Source organism: Equus quagga, chromosome 12 (genome assembly GCF_021613505.1).
Source record: "Equus quagga isolate Etosha38 chromosome 12, UCLA_HA_Equagga_1.0, whole genome shotgun sequence".
NCBI classification, from domain to species: Eukaryota; Metazoa; Chordata; class Mammalia; order Perissodactyla; family Equidae; genus Equus; species Equus quagga.
The window spans coordinates 40,197,251-40,217,571 of record NC_060278.1 but is presented as its reverse complement, the minus strand read 5'-3'; the positions used below and the strand labels follow the sequence as shown (position 1 = coordinate 40,217,571).

The following is a 20,321-nucleotide window of genomic DNA, read 5'->3' as shown; positions in this document are numbered from 1 at the left end:
CATCATAATTAAGTGATTGGACAGCAAAAGCTTCAAGATTCCCCTTTATCTTGCAGTTGGATAGGCTATTCCTCACACACAGCTGCCATCTGAAGACTTCAATCTTTCTCTAGATGTTCAAATGAAAACCAAAATAAAACATCTGACGAGTAAGATAAAAATGGTAAATCAGTTGAACAAGTGGTCCCAGCTGTCAGTTGCACTGTTTCTGTCATTCTGATGAGAGGTCTAGACAGAAGACTTCATTCAACCCCCTTCTCATCTCTCCTCTCCTTTCTCCTACACTCTTGGACCATGGAAGTGGTCCAGTCAAATGCTAGACACCATTCCTACACCTGGGACACATGCCCAAAGTAACCAGTTTCTGTTTCCGTTCTGCCAAGAAGCAAGCGTCCTACCAGTGGTGATGGATAACAATTTAAACATTAAAACCAAGTTAAGGGGCCAGCAGTGTGGCCCAGTGGTTAAGTTCAGCATGCTCCACTTTGGCTGCCAGGGTTCGGTTCCCAGGCACAGACCTACACTACTGGTCAGTGGCCATTCTGCGGCAGTGACCCACATACAAAATAGAGGAAGATCAGCACAGGTGTTAGCCCAGGGCTAATCTTCCTCAAGCAAAAAAAGAGGAAGATTGGCAACAGATGTTAGTTCAGGGCAAATCTTCCTTAACAACAACGAAAAAACAGCAAGTTAAATCATTACCCATAGAAACTCCATGTTTTGTAATGATGGTAGTGCCTCGGAACAAGGTTAATACTGAAACAAAATACAACCCGAACCGGAGGACATTACACCAAATAAATAATCTTTACTCATCAAAAAGGTCATGGTTAATAAAGACTGAGGAACTGTCCAATATTAAAAGAGATGTGACAACGAAACCCAACACGCCATCTGAATTTATCCCTAGACCAGAAAAATATATATATATATTTTTTTTTTGCTACAGTAAAACCGCACGAAATATTAGCAGATAATACATAAGGTCTACTAGATATATTCTAAGATCATATTCTACTGAGACCTGGATCTGAAATCAACCTAACTTTTTATTTAAATCTTTTTAATCAGTGGCATTTTCAGAATTTCCCTCTGCTTAATGTTTTTTATAATTATTAACATTATTATTTAGTCATATGCTTCTATACGACCTCAAACTTCACAAAACCTCTGCCAGGTCAGTACTCTTAATTTCCTTTTTGAAGATAAGGAAACAGCTGCAAAGAACCGAAGGAAGCTACCTAGGAGCACCCAGCTGAACCAAAAGCGTTCCATCTTTCAAACAGTGTTTCATGCACTAATGTCTCATGGAGTAAAGTGGAAGGGAATTAAGTTGTTCAACTTACAAGAGTATTTCTATACTCTAAGCATCAAAATTTTATTTTTACTTACTACTTTAATCATTGGAAAGATAATATAAATTATACAATATCCTGCTGTCATCTACAAGAAAGAACCCTACACAAGAGTAAAGAGAACAGGAAACAAAGTGAGAAGGAGGAATGAAGGAGAAGGAGGGAGAGAGGGAGTAAGAAAAAGGAAAAAAGAAATAAAGGGAAATACAGAAAGTATACCCACAATTAAAGAAAACAAAAACCCTAGATAAGATCAACTTGACTGGGTGGGAGAAACACCTCTCCCAAGAACATGGAAGTGTCATAAAGTCCTTGTCTTATTAGAGAAGATACAGACAGTGGTAAACTTTTTAAACTAATAAAAGCAAATAAGCATATATATGTTTTAAGTTAAGAGCAAATGGCTAAACACACACACAAAAAGAATGGATAACTTTTAAACCAACTGAAGAAAATTCCACCTATCCAGTGGAAAGCAGGAAGGGGTAGGGAGGGACAAGAAAGAATAAAAGGATGGTAGAAGATATAAAAGAAAGTTGATAAGAGCAACCTTAATACCTAATAAAGTATAAAGTAAGGCAAAACTATAGAAGAATGGCAGTTAACAGAATAATAGAAAGAGAAAAGTCACTATTAAACTACTATTTGATTAAAGTAAAAATCAACGGATGCTCAACACTGGGTTAGAAGTTGTTGGATATTGACTCAGTCTCAAGCATCACTCCACAGACCACGTGGTAATTATAAAGACACGGATGCTTCTACCATGGAGAGATCTGGCGGATACCATCTTAACAAAACAATCAAACAACATCACAGTATGAGGGAAAACGGCCACGACAGGCCTCCAGATGATGGATTGAGAAGAACACAACATAGCTGTTTAAAATAATACTCTTGCCTCAAAATGGTTAGCCTGAATCTACTCACGCAGAAACAATCAAATATATCCAAAATAACGGACATTCTACAAAGCAAATGGCTTGGCCTCCTCAAAATGGCAAAGTCAAGAAAGAAAAAAAAGGCTGAAGAACCATTCTAGAATCTAGATTAAAGGAGACTAAAGAGAGAGGATGACTCAATGTAATGAATGAATGCAGGGAGGGGGGAGAAGGGCGATGAAGAGTATCATTGAAGAAACTGAAGAAAATCTGGGCGCACAGCATATTAGATAACAACATGGTACCGCTGTTAAATATCTAGACTATGATCACTGTTTTGTGATTACGGAGGAGTATGCCCATGTTGTTTACATTTAGGGGGTAAAGTGCCGTGTGGAACTCTCAAATGGTGCGCCAAACACACAGATACACAAAGAAAAATTAGTAAGAAAGCAAATACGGAAAATAGTAACAATTGGTGAATCTACATGAAGAGCACATTAATTTCCTTTGTAATATTCTCATAACTTTCCTAAGGGTTTGAAATTTTTCCCAAAAAAGGAAATTAAAGAGACATAAAGAAGAGGTTACATACTGATGAAAACGACAGGAGAATAAGATCTATCCACCCTAAACAAATTCACTCTAAATAATATGCCTCAAAATATACCTAACAACTAAAACAACTGTAGGGAAAAATCAACAATTATTCTTAATTTAATCTACTCTGTTCAGACCTGATAGATGAAGCAGACAAAATATAAACAAAAACAGTGAAGTGTGGAGCAATACAATTAGAAGGCTCAAATTAGACATACACAGAACTCGGCCCCAACGGAAGAGAAAATACCTATTTTTTCTAGGCTATCTGAAACACTTACATAAATAAACTATGTATTAGGCATAAAGGAAGCCTCATTAAATTACAAAGAGTCTATTTACAAATTATGTTCTGATAACAATGCGATAAAATTAGAAACCAATAACAAAACAACAACAAAAAATCTCAAATTTGGAAACCAAAAAAAAAGTATAATTAAACAACCCTTAGGTTAAAAAGGAAATAAAAAGTTCTGCAAAGGCAGAACTTAGGAGGAAAATACATAGGTTTAAATACATTTATCAGAAATAGAAAATAGAAATAGAAAAGGTTTAAAACTTAAAAACCAACAGAAGGGGCTGGCCTGGTGGTGCAGCAGTTAAGATCGCATGTTCCGCTTCGGCAGCCCAGGTTTGCCGGTTCGGATCCCGGGTGCGGACATGGTACTGCTTGGCAAGCCATGCTGTGGTAGGCGTCCCACACATAAAGTAGAGGAAGATAGGCACGGATGTGAGCTCAGGGCCAGTCTTCCTCAGCAAAAAGAGAAGGACTGGTGGTAGATGTTAGCTCAGGGCTAATCTTCCTCCAAAAAAAAAATGAAAACCAACAGAAAAAGCCAAAGAAAGAGGACTTCATACAAGGGGGGAAATCAACGAAAAATCTAGACCAAAGGAACAACTGAGAAGATAACAAAAGCCAAAAGTTGCTTCTCAGCAAATATTAATAAACCAGATAAAACTCTAGTTTAAAAGTCTGATCAGGAAAAAGAGGAAGAAAACCCAAGAAAAGGGAAGTAGCTAAACAGATTTTTTCCTTTTAACTAAACACTAACGAATGTGTAATCTAGATGAAATGTCAAAATTATCACAAAAATACAGAGAATTGGGATAGACTGAAAGAAAAACAGATTGAAAAACGGATCAAAAGATTAAAGAAACTGAAATGGCAATGCTTCTCTCCCCAAAAAAACTCTCCTGGCTGAGATTTTTTTAATAGGCAAATTCTATCAAGCTTTTAAGAAACAGTTTATTTTTATCTTAAACAAGTTGTTTCAAAAAGTAAAAAAAGGGCAAAAGCTGCCTAGTTCATTTTATCAGGCCAGTATAATCTTGACTCTAAAACTAGATAACAGTATGAAGTTATAGGCTAATTCACTTACAAAAGTAGGTATTAAAAAAAACCCTGAATAAAATATTGACTAACCAGATCTAAAAGTTTGCTTAAAAAAACAAAGATTGTCCATTATTAAAGGCTAAAAAAAGAAAAACATATGACTATCTCAATAGAAGGAGAAAAATTGGAAGAAGACAGCATCTATTTAATTGAACTTTTTTTTAATCTTAGCAAACCAGGAACAGAAGGGAGTTTCCTTAATTTGGAAAGGTTATGTATGTATACCAAAAATTCCTAACAAATATAAAATAGAGAAACTTCAGGTGCACTCCCCTTAAGTCAAAGAAGGATGTTATCATGCGGTCTAGCACAACGCTAGAGTCCCTGGCCAACACAGTCAGAAAAGAAAAAGAAAGAGTGCAACAGTTAGAAAGGAAGAGATGGAACTGGCGTTGTTGCTGATGACATCATCATCTACCTAAAAGAACCAATACAATCCCCAAATATTAGAACAGCATTTCTCTACCAAAATTAATTTATAAACTTAATGCAATCTCAAATTCTACTTGGATTCTTTAAGGAACTCAATAAACTTCACCTAAAACGTTTACGCAGCTTTCTGCTTTCTGGGGAGGGGGGGCGGACCAGACGCGACCTCGACACGCGCGGACCTGCGCGCGCCGCGGAGATGCTCCGCCAGCAACAGCGTCATCAGCACCGGGGACCATACGTCCATCCAGATGAAGGTGGCCGAGGTTGCATAAATAAATAGTGAAAATCCCCCCTCAAAAAATGTTTATGAAAAATAAAGGTTAATCAATAGCTAAGTCAACCTTAAAAAGAGTAAACCGGCACTCTCAGATACTGACATACTTACTATAAATTACAGCCACAATAGTGACAACAGCAAGGATGCACACAAGAACAGATGGCCAAACAGAACTAAGGCGAATTTCTCCAGGACACACAAAATTAAACAACAACTTTAAATAAAGGATAAAAGAGCACCACAAATCAATGGCCAAAAAAACAGATCCTTTAATCAATGGTTCTTGACCATCCAAAATGAAGACTCCACCTTAAAACAGGTCATTTTCTCTAAGTAAAAACAAGTAAATAACTTAATGAACATACATTTAAAATTAGATGTGGAACTTTTTGAAACTTCCGAAGAATTTTTTTTAACTACATATATCTCTATTAGAGTTCAAGGCACATGTTTAAAAGCTAGTGAATTACCAAAAGAATAACCCCTGAAATAAGTTAAGATACGGTAATTTGCAGCTCCTATAAAATTGTATTTTTCTTCATTTTTTTACTCAGGTAACATTGGTTTATATCATTATATAAATTTCAGGTGTACATCGTATTTCAATTTTAGGCTACACAAAAGTCAAAAATTATTTTTAATTCTACATTAATACTCAGAGAAAACTGGAAAAAAGTATGCCTTCAAATATAACTTCGCTTTTCTCTTTCTTCAAACAACTGTTCTGTTAGTCTTTAAATATTACATAGTATCAAGCTTCAGTTTCAAAAAGGAAAGGAATTGCCATGTTTATTCTACCACAGCCCGAAATGGACAGAGAAGCATTCATTACAGGCCTGCTCCAGCTACCTGAGCGCTGTGAGCCGCGTTTATTTTCAAAGACAAACTTAGGGAGTACCAATCAGACGGACAGTGAAAAAGTCAGTGAAAAAGTACATGAAGGAAAACGTTACTATTTAACCAAATGTAAAATTTTAAAAATCAGAGCATCAGCCAATATACAAAATCATAAAACTGAAATCATTTTATATAAAAGTTCACAAATTTAAGTAGCATATGGCTATGGCCGTAAATGGTCAAAATAAAAATTGTTGATCACTTAGGATTGCAAAGAAAAAAAGATCATGGTGAAATCAGAAATGTGCTATATAAAACAGATGAAAATAGGAGCTAATAGCCTTTCAAATATCAGGTTTTAATGGGTCAATCTTATTGTAAATCTTATTTATTCAACCATAAGACAATGTAAAACTTTTTGTGAGTAGTTAATTTCTGCTAGAAACTTCTAATAAGCAAAAACTCCTATGCCAAAAAATCTTCAGTAACAGTAGACATGATGAGTAAAATAATAACACTGTCATTCCACTAAAACTCAGAAACTTAAATAAGCTATTTTTAGTCGCAGACATAAAAACCGGAATTCCTTGTCTCTTGCATTTTGAAAAAACCAAACTCTTACGGGTTTTCCAGGAACAATTAAAGTCCAGACTCCACCATTTTTGGCCAGTGAAGTCACTACTGTTTCTTTTTTAATTTGGATAATGTCAATTACTTGAGGGAGAATGGGCAAACAGATAAAGGGGAAAATAAGGGCTTAATATAACGGGGGGGGGGGGGGCATTAGGTAGGTGGGAAAACATGCACTGAATGGCTATTAAACAAAGGGGGACTATACACTGAGGGAGTGACTTAACCACTGGAAATAAGTTTCAAAGTTTAAAAATTATATGTCTTAACATAAAATACTGGAATATATTAATAACAGTAGGCGAAAGACCAAACAGCATAAATTCTCCTTTTTTATTCAGCTAAATATTCGCAACAAATATTTGTAAATGGAGAAAAAACAAGATTTGAAAATAAACATAACTCAGAGTGTTTCAGTAAGCCCTAAGAGACAAGATTAAGGATGGCTGCAAGCGCACTCTAGTCAACACTAATTAGACATTACAGTAGGTTGTGAAGGGCTCACCAGTTTATACCCAATAGGGATGATGTCAGCGTATAGTGCTGATTTCTCACAGGGCTTACAAAAGAAAATCTGCACGACAGAAAAACAGATCCAAAAACCCAAACCTAGAGCAATCAGATTGCTTGTTATTCTCTGAAACACAAACAGGAAACACCAAATTAAAAATCTAAAAAAAAAAAGCAAACAAATTACTTTGAAAAGACAATAAGAACATAACAAAATAAAGCTTAAAACATGTAAAAACAAAGCACTACATCTGCCCTTTCACCAGTCCTGTTATAGCACAAAAAGAAGTACCAATGACGGGCAAACAAGCAGTGAATGTATCTAATTGAAAAGCAGACTGGATACACAGGTCTAGCTTTTAAATTTTATTGAAAAAGAAAAAAGTCACCAATTTTTCTTAGCATTTAGCCAAGCAACATCTAACAGTTAAAACTAGCCTTTTGGTCAAACGGTTCTTGTCACGTGCAAGCTTTAACTCTCCCAAAAATCAAGATACATGGAGGGTGTGAGTTTGTGTTCTAACATGACCAGGTAGAAGCAAAACTCATGTGCTGTCATGAACAGGGTCAGTTACTGACCTCTGCTGCAAACCACTGCTGTGGACAATCAGAATCCCTCTTAAATATGGCGTATTATGTCCTATACTGTTTTCAAACCATCATCACATAATCAGAAAAACAAAAGCAACTAAATAGACATATTCAAGAAATCATTTTTAAGACTAATTACAATCAGCTGGCAACACACTCTGTCTTAAAATGAAAAATGATAAATACTATTTAAAATAAATACTTGCTTTCTATTAAATGCTGATGAGGTTTCTAGTGAAAAGGTTGGGAATGCCAAAAAACAAAGGGCACAGAATCAGAAATTCTACTCCCACAGCCATTATCTAATCTTACTGCTGACAGCTAACCTTCAATGGTACTTACAACGTGACACGCACTGGATAGGAGCTTTACAACCGCTGTCTCATTTGATCCTTGCAATAATCATGTGAAATAGGTACGTTGTTACTTCCGGTTTTGCAGATGAGGAAATTGTGGCTTATATATTAAAGAGCTTGCCTAAAGTATAAAGGTACTAATCCATAAAACCAGGATTCAAACTTGAGCAGTCTGGGCCCAGAACTGACCCTTCCCTTAACTACCAAGTGTGTATGCATTTGGTCTTTCTGGTTTCAGCTTCTTCATCCATGAGATGAAAAGGTTCTATTCTCTTTAATTTAATTAACAAATGGGAAAACAGTAAAAGAGTTTTCAACTTTTAAACAAGACAATCTAGAGACAAAGGAAAAGAGATCTTTAAAATCAGTAAGGAAAACAGAAACACCTCAATATAAAAATGAACAATCCACACAAAAAATTTAGAGAAGGCTGACAAAGGTATGAAAAATACTGAAGCTCAAAGAAATGGCAAAGAAATGCAAGTTAAAACAAGAGATCCTTTTCAACCATGAGAATGTCAGAGTAGGAAAAGAGCATCATCCTATCTTATTGATAACAGTGAAATGGTATAAGCATTTTGAAAGGTACAGGCGTTATGCATCACAAGTCTTCAAAATGTAGATATCCAGTGATGGAGCAGATTACACTTCTGCAGGTTTCACTTAGGGAAATAAGGAAGAGTGTTACATATGTATAAGGATGCTAAACCAGCAACTACTTGTGATGATGGGAAATTCCAACAAGGGACTTGCTGGGTAAACACACTTTTAGGTTAAACCTTATGAAACTGCCAACATTCAATCACTTGTGAATAGAAAAGCATACAGGTATTTTTATAATACATATCTATATTTGAAATTGACTTGATATTAAATAGGAAAAAAAAGGATACAAAACACACTGCTTTAAGAAAAAAGAAAGAACAATGAGAATATGTGAGCATCACCTCTACATCAGGCACTTTAACATACAGTCTCATATTTTACAATCTGTGATGTACTGTTACTCTCAGTTCACAGATTTGGGAGCAAGGCTCAGAGAAGCTAAATAACTTAGGGAACAATTAGGAGGTAAGGCTAAGATTCAATCAAGCCTATAGATCTGACTAAAGCCCAGACTACTTCCGCGAGGTCACACTAATACATTCCTTTCTCAAGTGTATTAGAAATAATACTGCTTTTAAAGCATAAGTGATCATGAAAATCCTTGTTAAGGGCTGAACTGTGTCCCCATTCAAATTTATATGTTGAAGTCGTAACCCCTAATGCCTCAGAATGTTGACTGTATTTGGAGATGGGATCTGTAAAGAGGTAATTAAGGTAAAATGAGGTCATATACGTGGGCCCTAATCCAATATGATTTAATATAAGAAGTAGACTTCTTATAATAAAAGAGATTAGAACACAGACGACGGGAAGACCATGTGAGGACTCAGCAAGAAGGCAGCCATCTGGAAGCCAAAGAGAGCCAGCTCAGAAGAAACCAAACACGCCAACACCTTGATCTTGGACTTCCAGCCTTCACAGCTGTGAGAAAATAAACTTCTGTTCTTTAAGCCCCCCAGTCTGTGGTATGTTTTTATGGCAGCCATAGCAAACTAATACAATACTCTTACCCTAAAAATATTCAACATCTTAAAAACCTAAACCTCATAGCCCCCTTGTATTAAAGAATATGCTCCTTTTAGATAGATTATTCATAAAGCACCATCAGAGAATTTTTTACAAATACTTTTGATGCAATATTAGATCCTTCAAAATATATACCTAAGGAGCTGGCCCCATGGCCAAGTGGTTAAGTTCGCAGGCTCCGCTGCAGGCGCCCCAGGGTTTCGTTGGTTCGAATCCTGGGCGCAGACATGGCACTGCTCATCAAGCCACACTGAGGCAGCGTCCCACACACCACAACTAGAAGGACCCACAATGAAGAATACACAACTATGTACTGGGGAGCTTTGGGGAGAAAAGGGAAAAAATAAAATCTTTAAAAAAAATACATATATATATATATACACATCTAAATTTAACCTACTAGAATTACCATATTTTAAGAAATTAGTTGAAAAGCATTGGCAGCCCATTCAAAATAAGTAAACTTTAACGGCCTAACCAATCACAAAACTAGCCCTTCTTACACTTACCTAATAAACTAAGCATACACTAAGGTCCTGAATAATGCAGCTGACAGTACCAAGCACAAAGATCTGAGAAGACCTCACTCTTTCCTTGGCAGAATGGAGTAGCGGTGTTTCATACAAGTCCAACGCTAAATAATACGTAATTTTTTTAAAGGCAGAGACCATGAACAAAATAAAAAGAAACAGAAGAGGACTATAGCAGACTACAGACGCCAGTACAATTTTGAAAGCTGGCCAGGAGATGGATTAGTGTAGCAGGCTGAAGAAAACAGAAAGTGTCCAGTGGAGTTGCTGAGGGTGGGGTACCAGGAAGAAAGCCTAGAAAGGTTCCAGAATCAGCAGTGGGGGAAGCTAAAAAGAAGCGGTTGAAATGCTGTATAAGGAGCCATTCATCAAACTCCCAGATCCCATAACCCAAGTAACCCAACGAGACACTTAGCCCTTCACTCTGGAAAGTTTATACTAGCAGGACTGCAGACAAAGAATGGAATTAAGCGCAAGTCTAAATACTGAATGGAAACTACCAACCACCTCCTACCCTTCTCTTCCCCAACTCAGCCACAGAGGCTTGGCAGTCAAGCTTATTCTCTTAGGCAGGAAAATACCTCTATGGAAAACAAAATGCCTGAAAGAAAAAGACCTATACAGACACTGATGGCTGAAGATCTCAGAAGGAAGATCAGATCCACCAGTTCACCTTCAAAGAGGAACACCATTCTACGAGCTCAGCTCATGAAAGCACACCTTCCAATTCACTTTAAAAGAAAAAAAAAAAAGCCTTATGCTTAAATCTGAATAGACAGCCAAGTATCATCAAATATTTGTGAAATCCTTTAACCTGAAAGTAAGAAGCAAAACAAAGGGAGAGGGGAAAATTTTTAAAAACAAAACCAAAACAGACAACACAGGAACAGAAAAAAATTTCAAACTATAAGTGATTAACACCCTCAAAGAAAAAAAGAGATATTCACTGGTGAAATAAGAACGTTACTGAGCCAGCCCTGATGGCCTACTGGTTAAAGTTCGGCACTCTCCACTTTGGCCCAGGATTGGTTTCTGGTTGCAGAACCCCTCCACCCATCTGTCAGTAGCCATGCTGTGGCAGTGGCTCACACAGACCTAGAAGGACTTTCAACTAGAATATACAACTAGGTACTGGGCTTTGGGGAGGAAAATAAATAAATAAATACAGCTTTAAAAAATAAATAAGCTAAATAATGTTATTAAAAGGAAGATTCATTAAAAAAGAAAACTTTTGAAGTTAAAAAAAAAAAAAGATAGTAGGGGCTGGCCTGGTGGTGTAGTGGTTAAGTTCATGCACTCTGCTTCAGCAGCCCGCGGTTCGCAGGTTCAGATCCTGGGTGTGGACCTAGCACCAACTGTCAAGCCACGCTGTGGTAGCGACCCACATAAAACAGAGGAAGACTGGCAAGAGATGTTAGCTCAGCGACAATCTTCCTCACACACACACACGCACACACAAAGACAGTAAAAATTTTAAATCCTTTATTGGATTTATTTATTGGAGTTGAGTTGAAACATAAAGAAAAACAACAACAGATAGAAAATGGGAAAGGAAAGAGAAGAAAAGAATTGGTTCAGAAGGACTGAAAACCCCGTAAGAAGAGTTCCTCCTTTCTGGAGTCCATTACCAAAAAAAATACAAATTTCTTAGCATTGAAGGCATATGTTTCTAGATTGAAAGGGTCCATCTAGGGCCTAGCACAATGAATCTTTTTACAGATTCACACTAAGACACATCACTATAAAGTTTCAGAGCACCAGGAATAAAGAGAAGATCCTAAAGGCTCCCAGAAAGGAGAAATAGGTTTCTTACAAAGGCCTGGGGATGAGAATCATATCAGATTTTTTACAGCAACACTGGAAACTCAAAGACACAAGAGCAGTGGCTTCAAAATTCTGAGGAAAAATAATTTCCAACCTTGGCTTCTAACCACAACCAAATTATCCACCAAGAGGAAGCTCGAATAAAGATATTCTTAAATACTCTAGGTCTAAAAGAATTTGCTTCCCATCCTTCATTTACAAGGAAGCTACAAGCAACACAGAAAAAAGGCAGAGAATTCCCATAATGATGGTGAAAATTTCACTACAAGAAGCTGGCCAGGGAAGCAACCAGTCCAAACTGGAACAGAAGATTAAAAGGAATCCAAGAAAAAATGTAAAGACAGTGAAAGATTACCTGATGTGTTTGACTATTTTGAAAGCAAAATTAAAGCTGAACATCACTAGGAGAGTTTGGAACTGAATAAGTGATGAACGCATGGAAAACTAAGTGAACATAAAGATTCATAAAATCTAGATAAAATAAAAAGTTGTTTCAAGAGAAAATGCAGTCATGGTATGCAACGTGCCTCTGATGTAAATAATATTTATGTCATCATAATAATGCAAACTTGGTTAACCAAAATTTGTCATATAACCACATCCAGAAGATGAAAAGTACGCATGATGGGGAAGGAGGCAACGTTAACAAACTAATTCTGTATCTTCCATAGTGGGAAGTCAAGAGATAAAGTCTAAAAATTGGAGCAAGTCAAGAAATGTTGGTTTAAGCACACTATCTGGGAAGACCAAAAGACTGCAGAAGAAACCAGTAAAAGGGGACAGTGGTCCCTCTGGACAGTTGGATTCTACAAGGGAAAGGAACACGGCTGGGGACTTTTCTTTTTTTTAATTCTAAGCCTTGCAGAACTATTTGACTTTATAAACTTTGTACTACTTTGATCAAAATTAAATTTTAAAATCATGCTTTTATTTTAAAAAATCATGCTTTAGAATAATATTTCATTACAGAGGAAAGTATTCACAGTACATTATTGAGGGGGAAATCACACCACAGAAGATTACGTTTAACAGAAAACCAATATTGCTTAAAAAAAAAAATAGAAAGTCAACACACCAAAAGTGGTTTTTCTGGAGTAGAGGTGTTACAGTCATGCACCACAACATTTCCATCAACATACAACACGTAGACACAACGGCCCCCTAAGATTAGTACCATAGAGCCCAGGTGTGCAGTAGGGTGTACCATCTAGGTTTGTGTAAGTCACTCTGTGATGTTCGCACAACGACAAAATCGCCTAACAACGCATTTCTCAGAACAACATTAAGCGATTCGTAACTGTAATTTTTTGTATTTTTCAAATTTTGTATAACATATATGCATTATTTTGTAATTTTAAAAGAAAGTAATTCAAGGAGTAGAACATTAGTAGAGCTCAAAGACCAAAGAATTAAAGTAATATTGATTCCTGCCCCAATAAGTCACTTTGGTGCCACTGTGGGATTAAAAATAAATCTGTGATTTTTACAATTACTATAAAAACACTGGAGGACATTCTTAAAATCTAATAAGAAAACAAAACAACCCCAGGTCCCTGGGTCAGAAAATATTCTCATTCTTTTCAAGTATGCTTACATTTCATTAGTCTTCAACTTTATACCAAGATTATCTGGCTCAGAGAGCTACCTTCCAATTTCAAAACTCTAGATGGAGGAGTCATTTTCTAAACTTGAAAGAAACCAAAGAATGGAAAAACAAAACCACTTAAAACTTCTCTATATCCAAAAGAGAACTGAAAAGAAAAAAAGAACCAACCAACAAAGTAGAGGAAATACTTAGACCAATGGCAACGTTGTAAAAATAAGACTAAAACTGAAGCTGGTATAACCACTACAAAAGCCAAATCTGACCCCCACACATATACTCAAGAAAAAAACAAATACGAGAATGTTCATAAGATTCCAAGATCCCAAAACTGCACACAATGCAAATATTCACCAACAGCCGACTACATCAGCAAACTAGCAGTTCATACGATGGAATAACAGGAACGACGTGCACGAACAGGACAAACCCAGCGTTGAGCCAAAGCAGCTTGCTATAGAATACATACTGTGTGATTCTATTTATCTAAGTGCAAAAACAGACAAAACTAACTCAACTATGTTTTTAAAGGTGCGCTGTGGTTACCATTCGGGGAGAGGCTGAGACCGTAGGAGGGCACGAGAGGAGCTGGATTCTGTTTCTTGGTGTCGGTGGTAGTTACATGGGTCTACTGAGTTAGTGAAAACTGAGGGGAACGCTTACGACAGGGGTACTCTTCTGTACCTGTTACACATGTAATATTCAACAAAAATTTCAAATTGAAAAAAGATAATACTCAAATGGTCAACAAGCACATGAAAAGATGTCCATCATCAGTGATTAGGGAAATGCAAATCAAAAACCACAATAAGATACCACTTCACTCAGGAAAAACAAAAATAACAAGTGTTGGCAGAGGATGTGGAGAACCTGGAACCTTCATACATTGCTGGCGGGAGTGTAAAATGGTGCAGCTGTGGAAACCAGTTTGGTGGGTCACCAGTAAGTTAAACAGAGAACTACCACATGACCCAGCAATTCCACTCCTACGTAAACGCCCAGAGAAAATGAAAACAGGCACTCAAACAGGTACTTGGGCATCGATGTTCATAGCAGCTCTATTCGCAATAGCCAACAGGAAGAAGCAACCCAAATGGCCACCTACAAATGAACGGATCATCAAAATGTGGCAAATACAGACACACCAAACAATGGAATAGAAAGGGCGAAGCTATAAAAAGGAATGAAGTACTAACACTTGCTACGACATGGGTGAACCTTGAAACCTCGGCTAAACAAAAGAAGCCACACACAAAAGGCCACATCGGCCGTGATTCCATTTATATGAAATGCCCAGAATAGACAAATCCATAGAGACAGAAAGCAGATTAGTGGTTGCCAGGGGCTGGGGGCTGCGGGGCTGAGAGGCTGAGGAGGGAGGGGGAAGTGACTGCTTACAGGCACAGGCTTCCATTCCAGGTGATGAAAAAGTTCTGGAACCAAACAGTGGTAGCAGGCGCACAACACAGTGAATGTACTTAACACCGCTGAATTGTACACTTTAAAATGGTTACCATGGTAAATTTTATGTTGTATGTACTTTACCACAATAAAAAAAAAGTTTTCAAAAGAAAAAGATGATAATGCAGGTCAGGATACAGCAAGCATTCATTGGTAATTGAAACACAAACTAAAAACAATCCATTTTGCAAACTATTTTGGCAATAAATAATAAATATTCATATCTTTGCCCCAGTTCATATTTCTCCTTCTGAGAACCAACCCTAAGAAAAAAAAGGCTTTAGATCCAAAAGTGCTCAAATTATAACATTTATAATAACAAAAAAAAAGAAAGAAAGAGAAAATCTAAATGCCAAACTATCAGGGAATGGGTAAGTAAATCATGACACAATTACAAAATCAATTATGCCAAAACTAAAACTGTATACTAAAGGCCTTCATTGTGAAATGGGGGAACATTTACATTATGAAGCAAATGGGATAAATGCAGAATACAAATTCTATGAACACAAGCCAAACTATACATCAAAAAAGACTCAAAGTATGTTTACTGTGGGTTTGCCACGGACACTTTATTTTCTTCCCCTTCCTGCCCCTTTGGACAAACCAACCTCATTCTCATCGCCGTGCCTTTGGACCTGCCGTACCTTCTATCTGGAATGCTCTTCCTCCTTATCTCCACATGACTACCTCCTCATCTTTCTGGTCAACTCAGACCTCATCCCCAAGAAGGGACTTCCTTAACCATGCCAATCAAGTCAGGTCTTGGGGCACCCCCTCCCCCATCTTTTTCCACCACCCATTTATCTTCTTTGCACTTATTGCAACCTGATAATACCAGACTTACTGATTTTTTGGTACATCTTTCCCCTCCATCCCCTACCAGAACGTGGGCCTCCTGAGTACAGAGACCTACATAGCCCCAGGCCAGAAAATTGTGCCTGGCAGTAATAACAAGTATTTGTAAGGTTAATAAATACTAGTTGACCTATTCACTTGTTCCTTCTTTTCCATGCTTTGTCAATTTTCTATAATAAGCACATCTATTTTTATATTTTTAATGCTATTTTAAATATAAAACTACTTCAATGGGCAAATATCACTTATCAAGCCAAAGAAAATATAGAACTTTGCTGGGTATTCCCTAAAGTCAAGACAAGGGTCTGGTTTTCAGTCATAACAACAAAAATCACTAATTATAAATCCTTCCTGACAAAGGATAATGCTCCAGCCCACTATGAAGTGAAGATACGCTATGAGGCATATCTTATCTATTTTCAGAAGCTTAGACACCTGTCTCAAATTTCTGCTCCCATAAGATACTTAATAACCTTCCCCCCTTCCATCACCCCATGCCCTTCCCCCCACACACAAACCCTGTAATATGTTAACAGAGTCACATCTAAGGCGTGAGAATTATTTCAGAATTCACTGGAAACAGTATGCCAATATTAAATAATACTTAGAAAAAAACTAAATAAATTTAATTTTACCAATATAAGTGATTTCAAATTAAAATACACTAGAAAAGCAGCCTAACTACATTTACTCTTCTGTTGATCTGTAGTTGAAATGCAGTTTCACAAGAACATAACTATATATAGTATTTACAACTATATTTACATGGTATCCATATATAAAAATTGAAGAGAAAAATATCCTTTTCTGTAGAGAAGAGTTGGTTGAGATGTTCAAGAATCAAAAGTGATACCACTCTTTGGAAGAGATAATTCCAGACTCCAATAAAATACAAGCACTCAAAGTTTACTGTCACATTTCTACTAGTCATTCAGAAAACGGAGCCCACCCACTCCATCAAGGTTTGAAACTGCCCAGCTTAAGTGCTGAAAATCCGCTGAGCTCAGGCCACCAAATGCAACCTGGGACATCAGAAACAAAAGGACATTTGCGTCTGTGATTCTCTAGTTAGATGAAATTTACCAGTCCACTGACGACTGTGTCATCAACTCTAAAAGTGAATTTAAATTCTACTCACAAAGATACCACCAAACTTAACATGCAAATACACCTCCGAATCCTTGGACCTTACTCTTCCAGGCTCAGAGATATCACAAAAAACCTTCCAGATAAAACAAAAGACCTTCGAGCATACTGAGCTTGAAGGCAAAGCCTAAATAGAGATTGGGGTTGTTAAGATCCTGCTCAGGATTGAGACACATTATCTGATACATAAAGGTCAGCATACACCCAAATTAAAAGCACATACTGCAGGTTCTTATTTCTCTAGTATTAAATAAGTATTCACTCAGATAATCAGAGCGATCTTAACAGAACAGCGCTAAGTGGGCAATGGTCAGAGGCTGGCAATTAATTGAGTCTCTTCTATAATCTCTTGGCGTAATTAGTACCACCAGAACCGGTCAGACAGGGACCCATGTATGCAACCCCAACCCACTAGCAAGCTTAGGATTCAACCAGCTAAGTAAACTCTACTACTAACACTTCGAAAGGTTGTTAGAACTTAAATTCCACTACAAGGTATGGACAAATCTCGCTAGGTACTGCCATCGAAACATTCAGAAGGCTTCTTCAGTCTCCGCCATTACCAAAGTGGTTAGATAATAAACAGCTAACTTTTTAACTCAAACATCCTGCTACCACCAACTTGTGCTTAAATTCTGAGCAAAAACTAAGGGAAGGCAGAAGCAACATTTTCAATTCGCTCAGAGTAGCTATCAAATGCTCTTTCAAGGAAGCTCCCTTAAAGCGAAAGGTTATTAGTTAGAAACATTACCAGACAAAACTAAGCGACTATGACTGGATCAGGCAGGAAAACATTTATCCTTGAGGCAAAGGAACATAACTTCGGGAACCAGGAGGCAGATTTCAACGACATACCAACTTGCACCTAATCCCCAAACAGACTGTTGAGCAGCTGCTGCCCTGCCAAAGCAGCCTCACGCTCATCCAAATATCCCCCAGGAGGAAAACGACAGCTCCCTGAAAGCAATCAGCCTCCCCAGCAATCAACTTCCCCGGTAACTGGGGAGAAAGAAAAAGTGAATCATGGGCCAATATCCCTAAAAAACAAAACCAGCAGCAGCTCTGTATGAATGGCTTACCCAGCTCTCCTAAAAACGAATGGCCATCCAGATACAAAGCCGGCCACAGGGACTGCTGTTAATCAACCAGTTGCCAATTTGGGATTCCTTTCTCCTTATCGCTCTCCTTCCAAGAGAGCACAGCACAGAAATAAGGGGAAGATGATAGCCTCTCTGTTCCTACCGTCCTCACTCACCAGCAGCAGTTCACGGATCCTAGACGAGTGCTCAGGACTCTCTCCATTCCTTCATCCAGTCCACAAATATTTACTGAGTGCCTACTAAATGTCAGGCACTGTTTCATCTTGTTTTCTCTGAATCACAGGCGAATCCTCAGGGATTTCTGGACAAAAACTCAACTTAGGAAGTTCTATGTTCTATTCACAACACTGAAATGAAAAACAAGAAAGGTGCCTCTGTGCCTTACATTTTCTATTTTTAACTACCTTTACCCCAGCAACTACTAGGAAGCCCCTTAAAAACTAACAAACAAAGGATTCTGCCCTTGTGCTAGACGATATTTCATCACATAGCAGGTAAAGGAGGGACGTGAGCCGCAGTCTGGAGGAGCTTGGGGCACCAGTGGAAAGAGAGAAGGTCTATCATTCCGGCCCCCAGTAGAAAGGGAGAAGGTGAAGGAAGTCCCAGGACCCCTACAATGGCATACTGTGAATCCCTGAGATGCCCGACCCAAACCAATGCATCCCCCACAACAGCATTCGTCAAAGTTTTGAGTCTGGTGATAAACACACCGCATATACTGCAACCCAGCGCACATGCACACAAAGACCTGAAAGTTTCATGGAACAGTACTTGCCATTGCCATGTGCAACACATTCTGATGTTTTCTATTCTATTCTTTTGATTTTGATAAATGCTGTTAAAAATGCACAGTTTGAAGACCACCACCCTAAAACAGCTCCCCGCCTTGCCTCTCTTCCTCCCGCACTCCGTAAGTTTTATTCTGGGGACAGAGGAAGGGAGCACGACTGTTAGAAGACCCATCAGAACCTTGAGACTGAGGAAAACCCCTGTTCCCAAAGCAGATTAGGGAGCAACACCCAGGGGAGGGGGGAATCTTCAATCTTGGGCATCCCAATTTGAAACACTGAATGGGTGGTCCCAGAGGAATGTTTGTAAGACACGTCCATCAGGTCAATTTTGCAGCACAATATTGTTACTGTTAAGCAAACAAATTATAGACATCAAAAATGTCTGGTGAGGGGCCGGCCCAGTGGCGTAGAGGTTAAGTTCATGCACTCTGCTTCGGCAGCCCAGGGTTCGCCAGTTCGGATCCTGGGTGCAGACCTACACACCACTCATCAAGCCATGCTGTGGCAGCATCCCACATTGAAGAACTAGAAGGACTTGCAACTAGGATACACAACTATGCACTGGGGCTTTGAGGAGAAAAAAACAAGAGTAAGACTGGCAACAGATGTTAGCTCAGGGCCAATCCTCCTCACCAAAAAAAAAAAAAAAAGCATAAAAGAGTCTGGTGATAAGCAAATGTACTGGGTTAAACCATATTAAATCGCCAATATCTGATGATTTTTTGACCTCCAAAACCAGCACGTTTCATATAGTTAAACTAATAAGATAATACACACCTCAAGGACACGATGCATTAAATGGCCTGAGGCTTGAGGACCTAATCAGCCTTCACAAGACCACAGTTTCCACTGAAAGGCATGTGCTGAGCTCCTAACAAACAAGTGATTTCAAAAGCTGGGACCATCTGAAATTAAGCTGTGATGGGATCTACTATCTCTGAAAGCTTTTTCAGTGTGACCATTCCTGGTTTCTCCCCTTACCCACCAGAAAAGTCCCAGGCCCCTATTAAAAACCCACGACTTTCCCACGCAACCTGGGATGCCTGGTTCATTCTTGTTTTCACAGTTACCCATCTGGAGCCTCAACCCCTGCCCACTCCCCCATCAGCCCTATCTCATTTTCTGAAAGTGCGTTGGGTTTAAGCCAACAGATGATAAGCTCCCTACTGGTGGGGACAATCCTTTTTAATTGTTGGAAATCCACTTCTCTGCACAGTCTCTTACTATCAAACAATAAAATGTGTCCTCAATTAAAACCAATCTTCTCCAGAAAATCCTTGCCGCATTTCAACTTGCCTAAAATCTTCTTCTGGAGGGTGACAAGGCCATCATCCTATTACCAATTCCAGAACGCTGGTGCAAACTTCACACCTCACGGTCTTTCATCTCACCATACTGGAGTCATCACCAGACTAATGCTACTTTACTCACAAAAACATCTTCCCAGGGGCTGGCCCGGTGGCGCAGCGGTTAAGTGCTCACATTCCGCTTCGGCGGCCCCGGATTCGTCAGTT

The 20,321-nt window shown here is 38.3% G+C and overlaps 1 protein-coding gene across 5 annotated transcripts in view; it reads right to left on the bottom strand.

Annotated features, from left to right (window-relative positions):
• The window catches only part of ENAH (ENAH actin regulator), a 143,852-nt gene that overhangs the window by 97,084 nt on the left and 26,447 nt on the right, over nt 1–20,321 (bottom strand). For 2 of the 5 annotated variants that reach the window (XM_046679467.1, XM_046679468.1), the window contains exon 1: nt 18,172–18,233. The exons of 1 other annotated variant lie outside the window; for it this stretch is intronic. In XM_046679467.1, the coding sequence (XP_046535423.1) occupies nt 18,172–18,218 (47 nt within the window). In that variant the 5' untranslated portion in view covers nt 18,219–18,233. Of the gene's footprint in view, nt 1–18,171; nt 18,282–20,321 lie in introns of those variants that run through there. 2 more of the 5 variants (XM_046679465.1, XM_046679469.1) reach the window with 2 other exon arrangements.